Raw genomic sequence first — 18,699 nt, 5'->3', positions numbered from 1 at the left:
TTATTTTTGTATGATTGAATTCTTAATTATTATTATCTTACTTGTTATTATATGTTTCGGTAATTTATTTACACATTTAAGCATAAAAAGCTTCTTTTATTGAATCATAGAGAGAGAAATTGTCTTGTTTTGACACTACAAACAGGAAGTTGGAGGCTGTGAGGTTTTTAGGGAATCACTTCCTGTCAGTCTCCGTCCCCCACCTCTCTATCTCTCTCTCTCTCTCTCTCTCTCTCTCTCTCTCTCTCTCTCTCTCTCTCTCGTGATGGACACTCAGAAGGTAAGGACTTGATCTATCGATCAATAACTTCATCAGTCTGCTGAGGGCGAGTCACATTAACTAACAGAGAGAGAGAGAGGATTAGTTAGCTGTTAGCTGTTAGCAGCCAAAGTCCTCTCTCTCCCATTCTTTTTTATGTCACTCGCCCTCGCTTCCTTTTAATTCTGCTTCATCAGAGATATAGGTCACTGCACTGTAAAACTACTGCAGAAAAATCTACTTCACTGTAAAAATTACTGCACTGTAAAACTACTGCAGAAAAATCTACTTCACTGTAAAAACTACTGCACTGTAAAACTACTACACTGAAAACTACTGCACTGTAAAGCTACTGTACTAAAATCTACTGCACTGTAAAGCTACTGCACTAAAATCTACTTCACTGTAAAGCTACTGCACTAAAATCTACTTCACTGTAAAACTACTGCACTAAAATCTACTTCACTGTAAAGCTAATGCACTGTAAACCTACTGCACTAAAATCTACTGCACTGTAAAACTACTGCACTGAAAACTACTGCACTAAAATCTACTGCACTGTAAAACTGCTGCACTAAAATCTACTGCATTGTAAATCTACTGCACTGATAAGTTACTGCACTGTAAAACTACTGCACTAAAGTCTGCTACACTGTAAAATTACTGCACTGTAAAGCTACTGCACTAAAATCTACTGCACTGTAAAACTACTGCACTGTAAAGCTACTGCACTAAAATCTACTGCACTGTAAAACTACTGCACTAAAGACTACTGCACTGTAAAGCTACTGCACTAAAATCTACTGCGCTGTAAAACTACTGCACTGTAAAGCTACTGCACTAAAATCTACTTCACAGTTGAACTACTGCACTAAAGACTACTGCACTGTAAAATCTACTTCACAGTAAAACTACCGCACTAAAAACTACTGCACTAAAATCTACTACACTGTAAAGCTACTGCACTGTAAAACTATTGCACTGAAAAGCTACTGCACTAAAATCTACTACACTGTAGATCTACTGCACTGTAAAGCTACTGCACCAAAATCTACTGCACTAAAATCTACTTCACAGTTAAACTACTGCACCAAAAACTACTGCACTAAAATGTACTGCACTGTGAAACTACTGCATTATAAACTAAAGACCTACCCAACCTGAAGCCGTTTTCACACATCCACTACTAAAGATATCTGGAAAATTTTAGTGGATTTAGTGGCTTTTTTGGGCAGCTGTGGCTCAGTTGGTAGAGTCGTCGCCTCTCAACCGGAAGGTCGAGGGTTCGATCCCCAGCTGGGCAACATGTCTGATGTGTCCTTGGGCAAGACACTTAACCCCGAATTGCCCCCGCTGCTCCGGTGGTGGTGTATGAATCGGATTAGTTACTGCTGATGGATGATACGACATAGCAACTACTACCATCAGTGTGTGAATGTGTAGGTGTGACATGCAGTGTAAAAGTGTTTTGAGTAGTCGGGAGACTAGAAAAGCTCAAGTCCATTTACCATTAAAAAAGTGACAAATTCAGCTGTTAGCGTTCATAAACTCCTAAAATGTTTTCACTTGAATTAAAATAATAAAAATATAATCTGATTTGTGTGTTCTTGTGTGATAGGAAGCTCTGTCCAGGATCATCTGCACTCTAGCCAATAAGAATGAGGAGCTGCAAAACTTCCTGGAAACAGTTGACAACACGCTGACAGGACTGCAGGTCAGCAGCTGATTGGTTGAGTGAGAGAAAAGGGAGGAGCGAAATGGAGGGTTAGAAAGAAACAGATCAAAATTATAAAATGTTTTTTTCCCATCCAATCAGGAGGAATCATGTAAGGTGTTGTCTGAGCTGGAGGCGGAGCTTGAACAGATCAGTTCTGCTCTAGACTGGAAGGGGGCGGAGCTTCGTGGAATTATTAAAGAGGAAAAGCAAAGGAAAGAGGCGGAGCTTCAGGTAAAGAAAAGTTCATTATCTCCTGTCTTGCAGTATTTTTGTGTTTTATTAATTTTATTAAATAATATTTTAAATGTTTTTGGTTTCAGAAATGTTAATCTCAACTCTAATTATTGTATTTTCTCACATCTTGAAAATAAAAACATTGAGATCAAGTTTTGTTAAACAATGTGAAGATTCTATCGTCCAATGTTGCTCTCAACAAATTTTCAGTTCAGTCTTTTCTCCAAAATAATTTCCTCTTGAGTTATAAAAACGTATTTGACATGTTTTTCTCTCTTCAGACTTTTAATAAGTACAATATTGTTGTGGTCACAGATTTAAATGTATTTTTATGTGATTTCTCAGAAGCAGCTGTCGGAGGGCAAGTTCGCTCTGTTGTCTTGTGAAGAACTTCTTGAGTTTGCAAATCAAACTCTGAACATCAGTGACGAAGAAGAATTCCTGAAGGTTCGAAACATCACGCTCACAAAAAAGTTTTTCTTTTTGATTTGAACAACTTTTACTGGAAAATGGCTGAAAGAATACATTTCCTTTTTAGGCTGCGAAACAGATCAAAGAAAGGTCAGTGCACTGTACAAATTTCATCTTCATGAATAATGTGTTGATTTGTTTGTTTTCTCCTCCTGTGTGTTCTTTTTTTTACATTTATTCATTTTTTTTTTCGGTTTCTCCTTTTGTTGTTGATTTTTCTCAAACATTAAAAGCAGGGGTTGGTGTAGACAGAGCACTGAGGGAATGCTACTTTCAAAATCATGATAGTTTTCGAAAATGACCAACCCTGCCTTTTTAACACAAGTTCTTTATCATCTCAAGACTATCTCTCCACCCCGTTACATAACTTTTACAGGATATGATCCCCTGCTCGTCAGAGTCCATGATTCCTTTAAGACACTACGGCTCGCCCGGCACGCCCATCTATAAAGCACCTGTGCTGGCGTGCAATCACTAGCTCCTACCAGTGAGGTGTGTTGCAAACGCTGATTCTGTATTGTTTCTGATGGCCTCCCAGTCAAGGTGCAAATTTACGACTGTTTCAGCATACCGACCCATGCTGTGCGCAGACTCAAGTCAGCTAACAGCGGGGACACAATACATTGTTCCATCCCAGCATATCTCAATTAATAAAACAGAGGTACCAGCTGCTGTGGCAGGGTGAATGATGATTACCAGATTACAAGGACAACATGACGGTGAAATGGTTTACTCGAGGTCTAAATCTTAATTGACTGATACAGTCTAACATTATGGCAAAACATGATGGGATCAAATGAAATAAAGACGACCTTACGGGGAGGAAAGTGAAATGGGAATTATGAAGTTCAGATTTTAGACGACGACCCTTTTTATCGTCTCGACACCAAGCTGTAACTGAACGTTCTTACTTTGAAGAATGGTTCTGACGATCCCCTCTGGGCGGTCCAGCTCACGGTCCCAACGAGTAGTTAGAGGTATCGGGAATATCTGCTGGCTAATTGGCTGCCACGGCAAGCCTGGTAGGGGTCCATTAACAGCGTCGGTGGAGATGTTGATGAGTCACATCTTGGCGTCAGCTGCTCCGGGTTGATCGAACTGTATTCTTGCAAAAAGAATGAAGTCGAGACAGATCTTGATGGCCAATCTTAATCAGCTTGAATTATAAAAATACCTTTGTGAAAGATAATGAACAAAAACTAACTTCAAAACACTTTATACTTAAGATGTAGAGAAAAATATAAGAAAACTTGAGGCAGGAACAAAAAAAGAAAAGTTTTACGCTCGTAAAGTTAAGACACAAAGGAGTGTGTGACTGAAAATAAAAGAGACAACTAAAGGTGAAGTAGACAGGAAGAGAGAAGAAACTAAAGCTGAAGTGAGACGCTCTTATCTACCAGAGAAAAGAAGGGGGGGTTTTCACCCACTTGGGGAGACTGCGCCCACATTTATGGTTCGGATCAATTTAACAAAAAAAGCTTTGCTTTTGAAGCACGACAACAAAGATAAATCCTTATTGTCATATAACACAAACATTCTGATAATTTCAACTTCTCCAATATTGGTTGCCCCTCCAAAAGAATGGCAAAATTGGTTCCTTATCCCTTGGTTCTCAGCAGTCCCACCTTTGTTGAATGGCTTGCCATTCCATTCTTTTCAGTGGGGCTCAGATTAATATTTTGCCTGGCCCCAGAGAGGGACAGGCTCCTGGCTTTAGGTTTACCTGAGCCTGAAGTGAGTGCAGGCAACCTGGGCACCATCTGCTGAGGTTGCTTTCATCTACTAGTGAGGTGTGTTGCAACCAGGTGAGGAGCTCACCAAGTTGACCCCTACCTGGCCACATCCCAGGATGTCCTGCGTATCTCAGTCCTAGCTGGAGAGCAGAGCCGAAGCATGCTGTTACTCTGCACGACATGCCAGCAACAACCAAGGTGGTTTTGCATTGGTGAATATACTTTGGATGAAGACATCTGTTCCTCACAGTAAAAAGCACAAGTGGTGATGCCCTGAGGCTTATGATGACAAAACTGGACCTTCAGTCCTGTCCTGGGATCGAGATTTAGTCATCAGTGCACTGCAGCATCCCTTTTATGAGCCTCTTGGGGATGCAGTCTCAGAATGGTTTTTGTTGCTTCTGCCAGAAGGATAAGCAAGCTACATGCACTGGCTGTTTATGATGACTAGAGGGTAGGAGGGTTCAATCTTAGTCCTTCATTATGATGAGCTGTGGGGCGTCAACGGGCAAACCAGTGTGTCTTAAAGTAATATCCTCTGACGAACAGGGGATCATAACCCGTACATGTTATATATGTTGGCAGATAGTCTTTTCATAATGTAACCTTATGTTCACCACAGCTCTCATCTGATGACTTGCTTGTTACCCCGGGCTGTAACACAGGAAACCCCGCCCCTAACACAATAAGCCACGCCCCTCACACAGAAAAAACTTCCTCAACATAATAAACCTCACCATAGCACAGTAAACCACGCCCCTAACATGATAAAACATACCCCTAGAACAATACGCCCCTCCTTTAACCAAGAAAAGTCCGGCCCTAATACAATAAACCACGCCTCTAACCATATAAGCCACATTTCTAACACAATAAACAATGCCCTTAAGACAATAACCCTGCCCTTAACACAATTAATACTGCTTCTGCTGGACCCGAACCTTCTGTTGCCAGGGTTACCATGGCCCCAGCCTTTCGGCTAACGACTCGACCGGCCGTGTCTGAGAACATGGCACAGTTTACAGTTGACTTCAGCACAGAGAGGTTGGGGCTTCAGCGGCTTCATTTCCTGCCAGGTGAGTTGACCTTTCTGCTGTGAACTGTTACAAATGAAATTACAGAAAATAATTAATGATTATAATAAGAAAAGATACCACCACTTACTATTAGTATTGACAAACACTACCTTGTACTGTGTCACATGGTTTACTGTTGTTGTTATATTAGTGGGTTGTCATGGAAAAATTAAACCAGTTTCCATGACAACGAGCAGATGAAGAACAAGTCAGTAAACACAAGTTGTTCTGACTGTTAATTTTTATAGTTCCAAGAGCTCCAGAGATCGACGTCGCCAACTGTGTTGTCTGTGACAACACCATCTCTGTTGCCTGGCAACCGGCTGGTGATGCTGACAGCGACAGTGGAAGAATTGAACGCTATGAAGTCGAATACCGAAAAACAAACCGCGACTCCTCGCTGAGAGCAGCAGGAGAGGCATGCTGGGAAAAAATCCATGACATCAGAGAGACAAAGGTCACGATCTCAGGTCAGAGGGTCAGAGGTCCCATGTTTAGCATGTAGCTTTATGTTAGTTGATAGCGTTTAGCTGTTAGCAGTAGCTGCTGCAGAGTCTTCAGGTTATTGCGCTAAATTAATGATTTTTTATTATTTTTCTGTTTCAGGTCTGAAGTTTGACTCCTACTTCGTTGTTGTTCGAGTTCGAGCAAAAAACAAGACTGCTGCTGGCGAGTTCTCAGAGCCGGTTGCCATAGAAACCAGAGGTAAACATGAGTGAGTGAGTTCAGTGTGTGACAACAAAGACACTGCAGGAATAAATGTTGGAAGACTTTTGTGTTTTTTTATTACTTAAGTCTATTCTTTTTTCGTAGCATATAATTTCGGCTTTGATGCAGTGACGGCTCACGCTGAGCTGAAGATCACAGGTGATACTGTAACCTGGGAGCCACAGGGGGTCAAGGGTCATGACCCCCGCCTGAGAAGCAAAGACAATAAAAACAGGTGAGTTACAGTTCATAAGTGAAGACAGGGTTTGACTGAGAATCATGGGAGTTGAAGTCACTGACTGGTAACAGTGTTGGTATGTTAACAGTTGATTTGGACGCAGGCAGGCGGTCTGGGTTCGAGTCCGACCCATGGTTCCTTTGCTACATGTCGTTCAACAGGCTATCCTCTGTCCTGCTCTCTGGTTAAGGCAAAGTAAAGCTTTAAAAAAAGCCACAGCCACTCAGTGGACTGAAAGAGCCTTTTCATCCCGTCAGTCTCCCATTATCAAACGTTACAAACGTGAGCTGAGATCAGACCAACACTGACAGCTTGACGAGACGCTCAAGAGTTCAACTCTTCTGTCTTTTGTTTTATTCAAACACGTCTGAAGAGTTAAGTACACCTGAGAGCAGCTGACTGTGGCTTGTTGCCATGGTCACAGAGTTGAGGCTCTTCAGAGAGGTGTGGAGAACATAGAGGCTTTAAAGAAAGTATCATCTGCATACAGAGTGATTTTGTTGTATTTATATGTTCTAACCTGCTAAACGTGCTTATTTTTAATCAGTGCACTAATTGATTTAATTGATTTCTTAATTGATGTTTGGTCGTGTGACCCTGAACACATCGTCACCCTCTGATCGTTGATCTTAGCGTCAAGTCTCTTCTTTCACTATGAGGTCACTTCCTGTGGGCTGAGCGTTGTTCAGCGCACGAACATTCATGATACAGACGCGTGACCTACATTAGCGTGATTCTCTGATATAATTATAATGTAATAGTAATGATAAGATCAAGATATATTTATGTATGTAACGATACGATGATGTCGTTGAAATGATTAAACTGTTTCTTTGATGTGTTTGTGTGATTTGACCTTTTTGTCCCTTTGCAGTCTCCGTACTGCCTCCTCTCCGTCATGCTCAGGTAGTCTTTGATTACTGGTTGCCTAGCAACAACCTTGCCGCCAATCACTTTCTCCACCCGCCATCTCTCACGACATTTAGCCAATCAGATCACTGCTGACATCACTGCTGACATCATCAACACATCGTGTTTATTTGACAGTGATTCTCGTTCTCCAGCAACTTCCTGTTTTGATTTGATAAACTTTTATTTAATTTTTAAAACTTTTTACAGAAATAACCATTGTTGAATGAGGAAGGTTAAAATGTTTATTCATAATTTAACTTCTGTTTTAGGTTTTCATTTCCTCTGTTGCATCATCGCTTTCACACGACTTCATTGGCTGTTTCACTCGTTTTCCACTTTTATTTTTTAAGGATTTTTTGCTCTTTTCAATTCTGAGATGGTTTTTTTTAAGCAGCAGAAGCGCGACGCCTTCGCCCAATAAGACGACAGGAGTTCGAGGAGGACGCGACCGATTTGCTGGAGAGTCGTACACAGTACTGGGTATTTATAGTTTAGATTATGAAACTGATTTTTAAATTTATTTTATTTTAAAATCATTCATTTTGATTAAGTCATTGATCTCTTCTGACTCACCTTTTTAACTGATTCTGTTTCCTAGGTGACCTTGAGATGACAGGCGGCCTTCACTACTGGGAGCTCCGCCCCCTGGCTGACTGGAAATCATTCAGTGTGGGCGTGGCTTATAGGCTAAGCCTGGGCCGATACGACCAATTAGGAAAGAGTGCTGGTTCGTGGTGTCTCCATGCCAGCCAATGGCTGCAGAGCTCTCTCGCTGCAAAGCACAACAACCGAGCCAAGGCGCTCGATTGGCCGCTGCCTCAACGAATCGGAATCTACTGTGACTATGATAATGGTACTTTGAAAACATGGTTGTCATGTGACTGTCTCTGTGTTTCATGTGGTCATGTGACTGTCTCTGTGTTTCAGGTGAGCTAGCGTTTGTTGACGTCGACCGACTTCAGCTTCTTCACTCCTTCAAAACAAGGTTCAGCCAGCCGCTTGTCCCCGCCTTCACCGTGAGTATAAACTTCAGTCACACTACAATCACACTTCAGTCATACAACAATCATACTACAGTCACACTTCTGTCATACTTCAGTCACACTTCAGTCATACTACAATCACACTACAGTCATACTTCAGTCACACTAGTCACACTTCAGTCACACTACAGTCACACTTTAGTCACACTACAGTCACACTACAGTCACACTTCAGTCATACTACAGTCACACTACAGTCATACTACAATGACACTACAGTCATAATTCAGTCATACTTCAGTCATACTACAATCACACTATAGTCACACTACAGTCGCACTTCAGTCATACTACAATCACACTTCAGTCACACTACAGTCATACTACAATCACACTACAGTCATACTACAATCACACTTCAGTCATACTTCAGTCACACTACAGTCACACTTCAGTCATACTACAGTCACACTTTAGTCACACTACAGTCACACTACAGTCACACTTCAGTCATACTACAGTCACACTACAGTCATACTACAATGACACTACAGTCATACTTCAGTCATACCTCAGTCATACTACAATCACACTACAGTCACACTTCAGTCATACTACAATCACACTACAGTCACACTTCAGTCTCACTTCAGTCATACTACAATCACACTACAGTCACACTACAGTCACACTACAGTCGCACTTCAGGCATACTACAATCACACTTCAGTCACACTACAGGCATACTACAATCACACTACAGTCATACTACAATCACACTTCAGTCATACTTCAGTCATACTACAGTCACACTACAGTCACACTACAGTCACACTTAAGTCACTACAGTCACACTACAATCACACATCAGTCACACTACAGCCACACTTCAGTCACACTTCAGTCATACTACAATCACACTTCAGTCACACTTCAGTCACACTTCAGTCATACATCAGTCATACTACAATCACACTTCAGTGACACTACAGTCACACTTCAGTCACACTTCAGTCATACTACAATCACACTTCAGTTACACTACAGTCACACTACAGTTACACTTCAGTCACACTACAGTCACTCTTCAGTCACACTACAATCACACTACAGTCACACTTCAGTCACACTACAGTCACACTTCAGTCACTACAGTAACACTACAATCACACTACAGTCACACTTCAGTCATACTACAATCACACTTCAGTCATACTTCAGTCACACTACAGTCATACTACAATCACACTACAGTCACACTTCAGTCACACTACAGTCACACTTAAGTCATACTACAATCACACTTCAGTCATACTACAGTCATACTACAATCTACAGTCACATTTCAGTCATACTACAATCACACTTCAGTCACACTACAGTCACACTACAGTCATACTACAATCACACTTCAGTCATACTACAATCACACTACAGTCACACTTCAGTCATACTACAATCACACTACATTCACACTACAGTCACACTACAGTTGCACTTCAGTCATACTACAATCACACTTCAGTCACACTACAGTCATACTACAATCACACTACAGTCATACTACAATCACACTTCAGTCACACTACAGTCATACTACAATCACACTACAGTCATACTACAATCACACTTCAGTCATACTGCAGTCACACTACAGTCACACTACAATCACACATCAGTCACACTACAGCCACACTTCCGTCACACTACAGTCACACTAGTCACACTACAGTCACACTTCAGTCACACTACAGTCATACTACAATCACACTACAGTCACACTTCAGTCACACTTCAGTCATACTACAATCACACTTCAGTTATACTTCAGTCATACTAGTCATACTACAATCACACTCCAGTCACACTTCAGTCAACTTCAGTCACTACAGTCATACTACAATCACACTCCAGTCACACTTCAGTCATACTACAATCACACTTCAGTCATACTTCAGTCATACTACAGTCATACTACAATCACACTACAGTCACACTTCAGTCACTACAGTCACACTACAATCACACATCAGTCACACTACAGCCACACTTCAGTCACACTGCAGTCACACTACAGTCACACTAGTCACACTAGTCACACTACAGTCACACTTCAGTCACACTTCAGTCATACTACAATCACACTTCAGTCACACTTCAGTCACACTTCAGTCATACATCAGTCATACTACAATCACACTTCAGTGACACTACAGTCACACTTCAGTCACACTTCAGTCATACTACAATCACACTTCAGTCACACTACAGTCACACTACAGTCACACTTCAGTCACACTACAGTCACTCTTCAGTCACACTACAATCACACTACAGTCACACTTCAGTCACACTACAGTCACACTTCAGTCACTACAGTAACACTACAATCACACTACAGTCACACTTCAGTCACACTACAATCACACTACAGTCACACTTCGGTCACACTACACTCACACTACAGTCACACTTCAGTATATATATATATATTAATCGTTATCTGTAATAATAATAAATTAATATTAATTTCTGTTGCAGGTCTGGTGTGGTGGCATCACCGTGGTTACAGGCATGCAGGTTCCGAGCTTCATGGGTAATTTTCTTTCCACCAATCGGAGCCTCAGTAATCTTTCACAGTAAAACAAAGTTTTCCAATCAAATTAATTTAATTCTTACAATCTTATAATTTATTTATTTAATTTATTAATTTTTAATTGAGTTCTAACTTGTAAAAAGTTTTCTTTTCATAATAAATATTTTTTTGTTGTGAAATCATTAAAATAATAAATATGACGCTGAGGGTTTTATTATCATGAAGTTAATTTTGTGATGTTTTCACTTTGATATAAAAATGTGTTCGTGATTTGATTAATTCAAGTTAAGATGCTACAGTGATTATTTTTTTCTGTTCTCAGATTTATTTGAGTGCTTTTATTTTGAAAGAAAAGGGTTTTGTGAATGATGGACCTTTTAGCATTGAGAGAATATTTCCTGTTTCAACTTGAAGAGTGTAGTTTATTTTGAATGTTATCTGTGGAAGTCTTTTGTTTTGACAGACTGACAAAATTAGATAAAGTATTTCAAGCTTTAATTTTGAAGGTTAAGATAGAAACTTCCTGTAACTTCAAGAAACAGAAAGTTATATATACCTGAAATGTGATTTATAAATGTTCATATTTATTTCATGTTGTGACTCAAAACAAAGTTTTGTATCAAATTAAAAGTTTGTTATCAAAGAAAATAATTAAATGGAACAATGTGAAAACTGTTGTCTGCTTTTATTCTGAAAGAATCCTCAATTTTACTTTAAAGTAGATTTATAAGCATAGAACAAACAGAAACCTGTATCAGACTCATGTTGAACAGACAGAAACCTGGATCAGAACCAGACTCATGTTGAACAGACAGAAACCTGGATCAGAACCAGACTCATGATGTGTGTGCGTGGGTGTGTGTACGTGTGTGTGTGTGTGAGAGAGAGTGTGTGTGTGTGTGTGTGTGTGTCTGTGTGTTTCTGTGTGTGTGTGTGTGTGTGTGTGTGTGTGTGTGTGTGTGTTTCTGTGTATGTGTGTGTGTTTCTGTGTATGTGTGTGTGTGTGTGAGTGAATGTGTGTTTGTGTGTGTGTGTATGTGTGTTTCTGTGTGTGTGTGTGTGTGTGTATTTGTTTGGTGCAGTGTGTGTGTGTTTCTGTGTGTGTGTGTGTGTGTGTGTGAATGTGTGTTTGCGTGTTTCTGTGTGTGTGTGTGTGTTTCTGTGTGTGTGTGTGTGTGTGTGTGTGTGTGTGTGTGTCTGTCTGTTTGTGTGTGTGTGTGTGTGTGTTTCTGTGTGTGTGTGTGTGTGTGTGTGTGTGTGTGTGTGTTTCTGTGTATGTGTGTGTGTGTGTGTGTGTGTGTGTGTGTGAATGTGTGTTTGTGTGTGTGTGTGTGTGTGTGTGTATTTGTTTGGTGCAGTGTGTGTGTGTGTTTCTGTGTGTGTGTGTGTGTGTGTGTGTGTGTGTGTGTGTGTGTGTGTGTGTGTGTGTGTGTGTGTGTGTGTGTGTATTTGTTTGGTGCAGTGTGTATTTGTTTGGTGCAGTAAATTACTCACGAGGGTAGGGGGAGTCTCCATGGCAACATAACAACAGAGCACAGAGACAAGAAGGAAACAGAGCGAAGGAGGAGAAGACAAAACTGAGACGAAGCAAAGGAAGAGGTGAACAGGAGAGGAGGTAAGAGGAGAGGAAGAGGTAAAGAGGAGGAGGAGAGGAGGTAAAGAGGAATAGGAGAGGAGGAGGTAAAGATGAGAGGAGGAGGAGGAGAGGAGGTAAAGAAGAGAGGAGAGGAGGAGGTAAAGAGGAGAGGAGGAGGTAAAGAGGAGGAGGAGAGGAGGTAAAGAGGAATAGGAGAGGAGGAGGTAAAGAGAGGAGAGGAGGAGGAGAGGAGGTAAAGGAGAGGAGAGGAGGAGGTAAAGAGGAGGAGGTGGTAAAGAGAGGAGGAGAGGAGGTAAAGAGGAGAGGAAGTAAAGAGGAGAGGAGGTAAAGAGAGGAGGAGGAGGAGGTAAAGAGGAGAGGAGGTAAGAGGAATAGGAGAGGAGGAGGAGAGGAGAAGGTAAAGAGGAGAGGAGGAGGAGAGGAGGTAAAGAAGAGAGGAGAGGAGGAGGTAAAGAGGAGAGGAGGAGGAGGAGGTAAAGAGGAGAGGAGGAGAGGAGGTAAAGAGGATAGGAGAGGAGGTAAAGAGGAGAGGAGAGGAGGAGGTAAAGAGGAGGAGGAGAGGAGGTAAAGAGGAGAGGAGGAGGTAAAGAGGAGGAGGAGAGGAGGTAAAGAGGAATAGGAGAGGAGGAGGTAAAGAGAGGAGAGGAGGAGGAGAGGAGGTAAAGAGGAGGAGGTGGTAAAGAGAGGAGGAGAGGAGGTAAAGAGGAGAGGAGGAGGTAAAGAGGAGGAGGAGAGGAGGTAAAGAGGAATAGGAGAGGAGGAGGTAAAGAGAGGAGAGGAGGAGGAGAGGAGGTAAAGAGGAGGAGGTGGTAAAGAGAGGAGGAGAGGAGGTAAAGAGAAGAGGAAGTAAAGAGGAGAGGAGGTAAAGAGAGGAGGAGGAGGAGGTAAAGAGGAGAGGAGGTAAGAGGAATAGGAGAGGAGGAGGAGAGGAGAAGGTAAAGAGGAGGAGGAGAGGAGGTAAAGAAGAGAGGAGAGGAGGAGGTAAAGAGGAGAGGAGAGGAGGAGAGGAGGTAAAGAGGAGAGGAAGAGGAGAGGAGGAGGAGGAGGTAAAGAGGAGATGAGGTAAGAGGAGAGAAAGAGGTAAAGAGGAGGAGGAGGAGAGGAGGTAAAGAGGAGAGGAGGAGGAGGAGAGGAGGTAAATAGGAGAGGAGGTAAAGAGAGGAGGAGGAGGAGGTAAAGAGGAGAGGAGGAGGAGAGGAGGGAGATAGTTTTCAGAGTAGTTCAGCTGCCTACATTTCCCATGATGCTGCAGTTTAGTTGATCAAGTAACAAAAATATTTTTTTGGTTCTTTTCCCTGTAAGTCATGCTGACCTGTTTCCGTGGCAACCGAGAGGAATTTTATGGCGAAGTTCTCCTATTGGATGAGAGGAAGATTACATTAACGGGCAATCAAGGCCTCAAAGTGAGAGAGAACTTTTTGCTGACTTTGTAGTTCTTAAAATGTAAATAACACACCGAAACACACACACACACACACACACACACACACACACACACACACACAAACACACACACACACACACTCACACACACACACACACACACACACACACACACACACACACACACACACACACACACACACACACACAAACACACACACACACACACACACACACACACACACACACACACACACACACACCGACACCCTAATCTCCCTCTCTCGCTTTTTGTGCTTTGAGCAATGAGATGAACTCTTTTTCTTTCTCTTTAGAAGTCCTCACGGGCAGCGGTCATCTTGGACCAGGTGTTTTCTCTGCTGCAGGTGGAGGAAGTGGAGTTTTTTGGTTTGAGGTTCTGTGATGACAAACAGCAGATGGTAGGAGAACGATCAAACTGATCAGACTTATAGATAATAATGTATAGATTTTGTAGGGAAACTGGGGCAACCCCCTGGGGGCAGACCAGGGAGCTCGAAATGAGGATCACCTCATCTTCAAGGCTAACATGGGGGGTGGGGGGGGGGGGGGGGGGGGGGGAGCCGATTGGGGGGGGACCGATTGGGAGGAACGGTCACCTCGATCTGAACCCAAGTGGTGCTTTGTTTTGGACTTCTGTGTTAGTCATCAAGCATCCATTGTGGAAGTGGATCCAAGGAGATGCAGCCAGAAAACAGTCACTGCCTATCACGGCGGCAACCTTAGGAAAGAAGCCGTCAGACTGAAGAAGGAGACCTTTTGTTCTTGGTTAGTCCAGTGGTCTCTAGAAGCAGCTGACAGGTATCGGGGGGCTTGGAGGGCTGTGGGGTGTGGGAGGAGTTCGGAAGACTATAGAGAAGGACTTACAAACTACAAAGTTCTGGCAAACCGTCTGATGGCTCAGGAAAGGAAAGCAGGGCTTGAACCAGACTGTTATTAGCATGGGTGAAGAACTGCTGACCCAGACTGGAGATATAACCCCTAACCAATGCTACCTCTGAAGGGGAGTCTGGAGATCCTGGGAAAGCCTGAGCACCATTCTTGGCAGAGGTCACTGAGGAAGTTTGAAAGCTAAAATGTAGCTAAATGTGTTTTGTGGACACATGTAGACTGGACCCTAGAGGGTTCTTGTTAGGGGTATTGCGGGAATATGGGGAATATTGCTAGAAGCCATCAGGTCCCGGTCCTGGTTCCTTATGCATGTTGGCCTTTGCCAGAGATGCCCCTTGTCACTGATTCTGTCCCTGAATATGTTTTTATTTCTGCAGCACTGGTTGGATCCTTCCAGAACAATCTCCCAACACAGAGAGCTTAGTAAGTTCACTAAGCTATAACTGATCAAACATGAAAGTCAATGGCTTTTGAAATATATTACAGGTTTGAATCTGATATTTTTTGCACTCTCATGCAACGTGTCCACCGACGGCAGCGCTCACTGCCTCCGTTTGTCACCAGCGCTCCTTTTTGTTAGGTTATGGTGTGAACTCCTGCTCCCTCTGTAATGTCCATGTGTTTCAGCTCTGTGTGTTTAATATTTGCTTTAATTCAAAGAAATGTCACCAAGAAAATATGAAGACGATTTAAAGGATATCAGTAGTCCCTTCTTGATTTTGATTGGTTGTGAAGGAGAAGTCACATTTACGAGAGCGGTGCTGTTCTTTAGTGCACAGGACAGGGAGCGCTAACAAGGCTGAACTACACACGAGCACAAAACACAGCTCAACGTTTTTCATTTTACACATTGGTTTCGTTCTACAAAAAGCAAAAGATGAAAATCTAATTTTAAAGTAATGTTCTCTGTTTGTCACAGTTGGACCTCCGTACGTTTTCTACTTTGGAGTTAAGTTTTATGTCGAGGATCCGTCCAAACTCAAGGAGGAAACTACACGGTGCACTTATAACATTTACTTCATTTATTTCATTTTTCCTTAAGAGACTTAAGGAGGTAGGTTGGGGGTTTAGGGAGAGGGTGTAGGAGGTAGGTTGGGGGGTGGGGGGGGGGGGGGGGGTTAGGGGGAGGGTTTAGGAGGTAGGTTGGGGGGGTTAGGGGGAGGGGTTAGGAGATAGGTAGGGGGGTAAGGGGGAGGTCAAGTTGGATCTCTGATTCATAAAAAATGTCTTTTAGCAGTTTCACTTCCTGCCCGAATGAATCTAACGGGTTGGACACATTTCTTACCATTTGAGGTGTTGAATAAAGATTTGATTGGTCATCATATCTTGTTTTTTCTTAACATTGTGATCATTGGAGGAACATTGTTTCTCCATCAGGTTTCAGTTTTACCTGCAAGTGTGTCAGGATGTGCGGCGAGGTCGACTGCCTTGCCCCGCCCACCTCAAACCTCAACTCTTTGCACTGATGCTGCAGGGTGAGAAAAACATTATTGATTATTGATAATGTAAAAATATAAACTTTTCTTAATTATAATTTGAATCAAAATATGTGGCAATAAACTCTAAAAATGTTGTTCAGGATTTATCTAATTTTATTTTTATTCATCAATTTTCATTGTAATTCAATTCCAGCTGATGGAGGTGAGTGGAGGAAGGCGGGGCAGAGGGAGGCAGGGCAGGTGGAGGCGGGGCAGATGGAGGCGGGGCAGAGGGAGGCGGGGCAGAGGGAGGCGGGGCAGATGGATGACAAAGTCAAACACATCTACAGATCAATCGGGTAGGAAAATTTCACACACATCACTTAAACATATGATCATTTAGTTATTTGTGTAGATATAAATATTAATCATCCCTCTCTCTCTCTTTCCCTCATGGGGCAGTGGTGTCTCTCGCCCTCAGGCTCAGTCCCTCGTCCTCTCTCTCTCCAGTTCTCTGCAGATGTTTGGAGTTTTTCTGTTCGCTGCATACGTAAGATCAATAATTCACTAAACACAACACTTCATGTATTTTGTAGACTTTCACAGTTTCTTCTGTCCGCTCACACTGATGTTATAATAATAATAATAATAATAATAATAATAGCTTAGATTACAATTATATCAGTTAATGTCATTAATATCATTTTGTTACATATTTGCTTTTTTATTTAAAAAAGTTTACGTATAAAACAAATCTGAAATCATTTTATTGTTTATTTATGTCTATATTATATTAAATTAAATTTAGCTTAATTTATCTTCTTTTTTTCCCCATGATTCATTGCCAGGGTGAAAACCAAACTGAGTACTTCTTGGGTCCAACTCCAGTGGGAGTGGTCATCTACAAGAACAAAGTGCTGGTTGGAAAATATTTCTGGTAGGAGTGAGACCTCACTTATTATCTTTGATATTTATACACAGGGCGGCCATGTTGATGTTACATCAAGTCTCTGAGTTCCTGTCCAGAAACAAATCAGTCAGGCTTTAAGCGGGACCACTCTACTGAAACTGCACTACTGTCAGTAACAGAATCGCTACGAGCTGCCAGAGCTGCGGGTCAGTCTTCAGTTCTATTACTGCTAGACCTGTCTGCTGCCTTTGACACAGTCAACCATCAAATCCTCCTCTTCACACTCTCTGAACATCTCAGGATCTTCCCTCTGCTGGTTCATGTCTTACCTCTCTGGGCGATCCTTTAGAGTGTCATGGAAGGGAGAAGTGTCCAAAGCGCACAGCTTATCCACAGGGGTACCTCAGGGCTCAGTGCTTGGTCCCCATCTTTTCTCCATATACACAAGCTCACTTGGTTTAATAATCCGCTCTCATGGCTTCTCATACCACTGCTATGCTGACGATACCCAGCTCTTCCTGTCATTCTTGCCAGACGATGTTACAGTCTCTGCAAGAATCTCGTCATGCCTTGCTGATATAAATGGATGAGTGTGTGCTATCATTGCAGTGTGTCATCATCAGAATCAGAATTAGAATCAACTTTATTGGCCAGGTATGCTTTACACACAAGAGATTTGACTGGTGAACTGAGCTCTCTATGTACAAAAAGTACAACATTAAATACATAAAATAAGCAAAGACTAAAATGTAGAAGGCTAAATAAGACGATAGTGCAGCGGTGAGTAGTGCAAACATGCTGAGAAGAACATGGTAATAAATATGTAAATATGTGACAGGTTGTTAATATACATGAGGTAGAGTTTTACAGTATTTACATGATTGGTAAATACAGTTGTATATCATTCCAAGAGGTGAAGATGACGTTTATATTTAACACACATGTGTGCATGTCTGACCTGATAGAACCAGATGTAACGACTTGTTCAACTTCTAAAAACATATTTAATGACCTGTTAGTTATCATCAGCCCCAAGGTTAACGTTAGCTAACAATGACATCAAACTCTGGTTAGCTTAGGTTAGCATTCAGCTCTTGTTAGCAACTCTAGCATCAAGCACACAGATTCTCTGTAACTAACTACAGGCCGATCAGCAAACTACCTGTCATCTCTAAAATAATTGAAACATTAAATGATTACACCTCATAGTGCCATCACCATGTTCCTCGAAAAACAAAATGTTTCCTGGACAGAATAGGTTGTGATGCTGCTGTGTTTTTAGATTTGATAAGGGCATTGACACGGTTTATCACCAAGTTCTCATAGCTTAGCTGACTGACATGAACTTCTAAGAACAAGTCTTACCTTTAAAACAGGAAGCAGAAAACATATCTATGTATCTAACCCCAGTGTAATACTGCTGATTGATCGTCAATTGTTGCTCATGTTAGCATCTGCTCATGTTAGCGTCCAGCTTTGTTAAGCTCATTTTAGCATCTGCTCATGTTAGCAAGGCAAGGCAAGTTTATTTATA

General features: G+C 41.9%; 2 protein-coding genes across 5 annotated transcripts in view; both read left to right on the top strand.

The window, feature by feature from the left end:
• Nucleotides 1-166: 166 nt before the first annotated feature.
• On the top strand, nt 167-11,599 carry fsd1l (fibronectin type III and SPRY domain containing 1-like). Of its 2 annotated transcripts, none has more exons than XM_061060830.1 (13): nt 167-280; nt 1,878-1,973; nt 2,076-2,207; nt 2,556-2,657; nt 2,749-2,771; nt 5,369-5,490; nt 5,739-5,960; nt 6,097-6,195; nt 6,304-6,433; nt 7,743-7,828; nt 7,947-8,201; nt 8,276-8,364; nt 10,873-11,599. In XM_061060830.1, exons 1-13 carry the CDS (start codon nt 266-268, stop codon nt 10,972-10,974), a joined length of 1,473 nt encoding a protein of 490 aa, XP_060916813.1. In that variant the 5' UTR covers nt 167-265; the 3' UTR covers nt 10,975-11,599. The 2 variants fall into 2 exon arrangements, with proteins under 2 accessions (XP_060916813.1, XP_060916812.1); XM_061060829.1 differs by having other exon boundaries at nt 7,740-7,828.
• Nucleotides 11,600-12,046: 447 nt separating this feature from the next.
• The window catches only part of epb41l4a (erythrocyte membrane protein band 4.1 like 4A), a 13,344-nt gene continuing 6,691 nt past the window's right edge, over nt 12,047-18,699 (top strand). The window contains exons 1-10 of one of the 3 annotated variants that reach the window (XM_061060828.1): nt 12,052-12,542; nt 13,827-13,927; nt 14,243-14,347; nt 15,215-15,260; nt 15,757-15,835; nt 16,215-16,312; nt 16,470-16,516; nt 16,547-16,614; nt 16,718-16,805; nt 17,104-17,192. In XM_061060828.1, the coding sequence (XP_060916811.1) occupies nt 13,829-13,927; nt 14,243-14,347; nt 15,215-15,260; nt 15,757-15,835; nt 16,215-16,312; nt 16,470-16,516; nt 16,547-16,614; nt 16,718-16,805; nt 17,104-17,192 (719 nt within the window). In that variant the 5' untranslated portion in view covers nt 12,052-12,542; nt 13,827-13,828. Of the gene's footprint in view, nt 12,543-13,826; nt 13,928-14,242; nt 14,348-15,214; nt 15,261-15,756; nt 15,836-16,214; nt 16,313-16,469; nt 16,615-16,717; nt 16,806-17,103; nt 17,193-18,699 lie in introns of all 3 variants that reach the window. The other 2 variants (XR_009676274.1, XM_061060827.1) reach the window with 2 other exon arrangements.

This window comes from Labrus mixtus, chromosome 17, assembly GCF_963584025.1.
Source record: "Labrus mixtus chromosome 17, fLabMix1.1, whole genome shotgun sequence".
NCBI lineage: Eukaryota > Metazoa > Chordata > Actinopteri > Labriformes > Labridae > Labrus > Labrus mixtus.
The sequence above is the reverse complement of the archived record's forward strand: the minus strand, read 5'-3'. Positions and strand labels throughout refer to the sequence as shown.

Bases quoted from the DNA above. Each gene is read 5' to 3' on its own strand.
- fsd1l (XM_061060829.1), top strand. The intron at 6,434-7,739 runs GTGAGTTACAGT...GTTTTTTTTAAG, and splicing joins AGCAAAGACAATAAAAACAG to CAGCAGAAGCGCGACGCCTT. The intron at 7,829-7,946 runs GTATTTATAGTT...TCTGTTTCCTAG, and splicing joins AGAGTCGTACACAGTACTGG to GTGACCTTGAGATGACAGGC.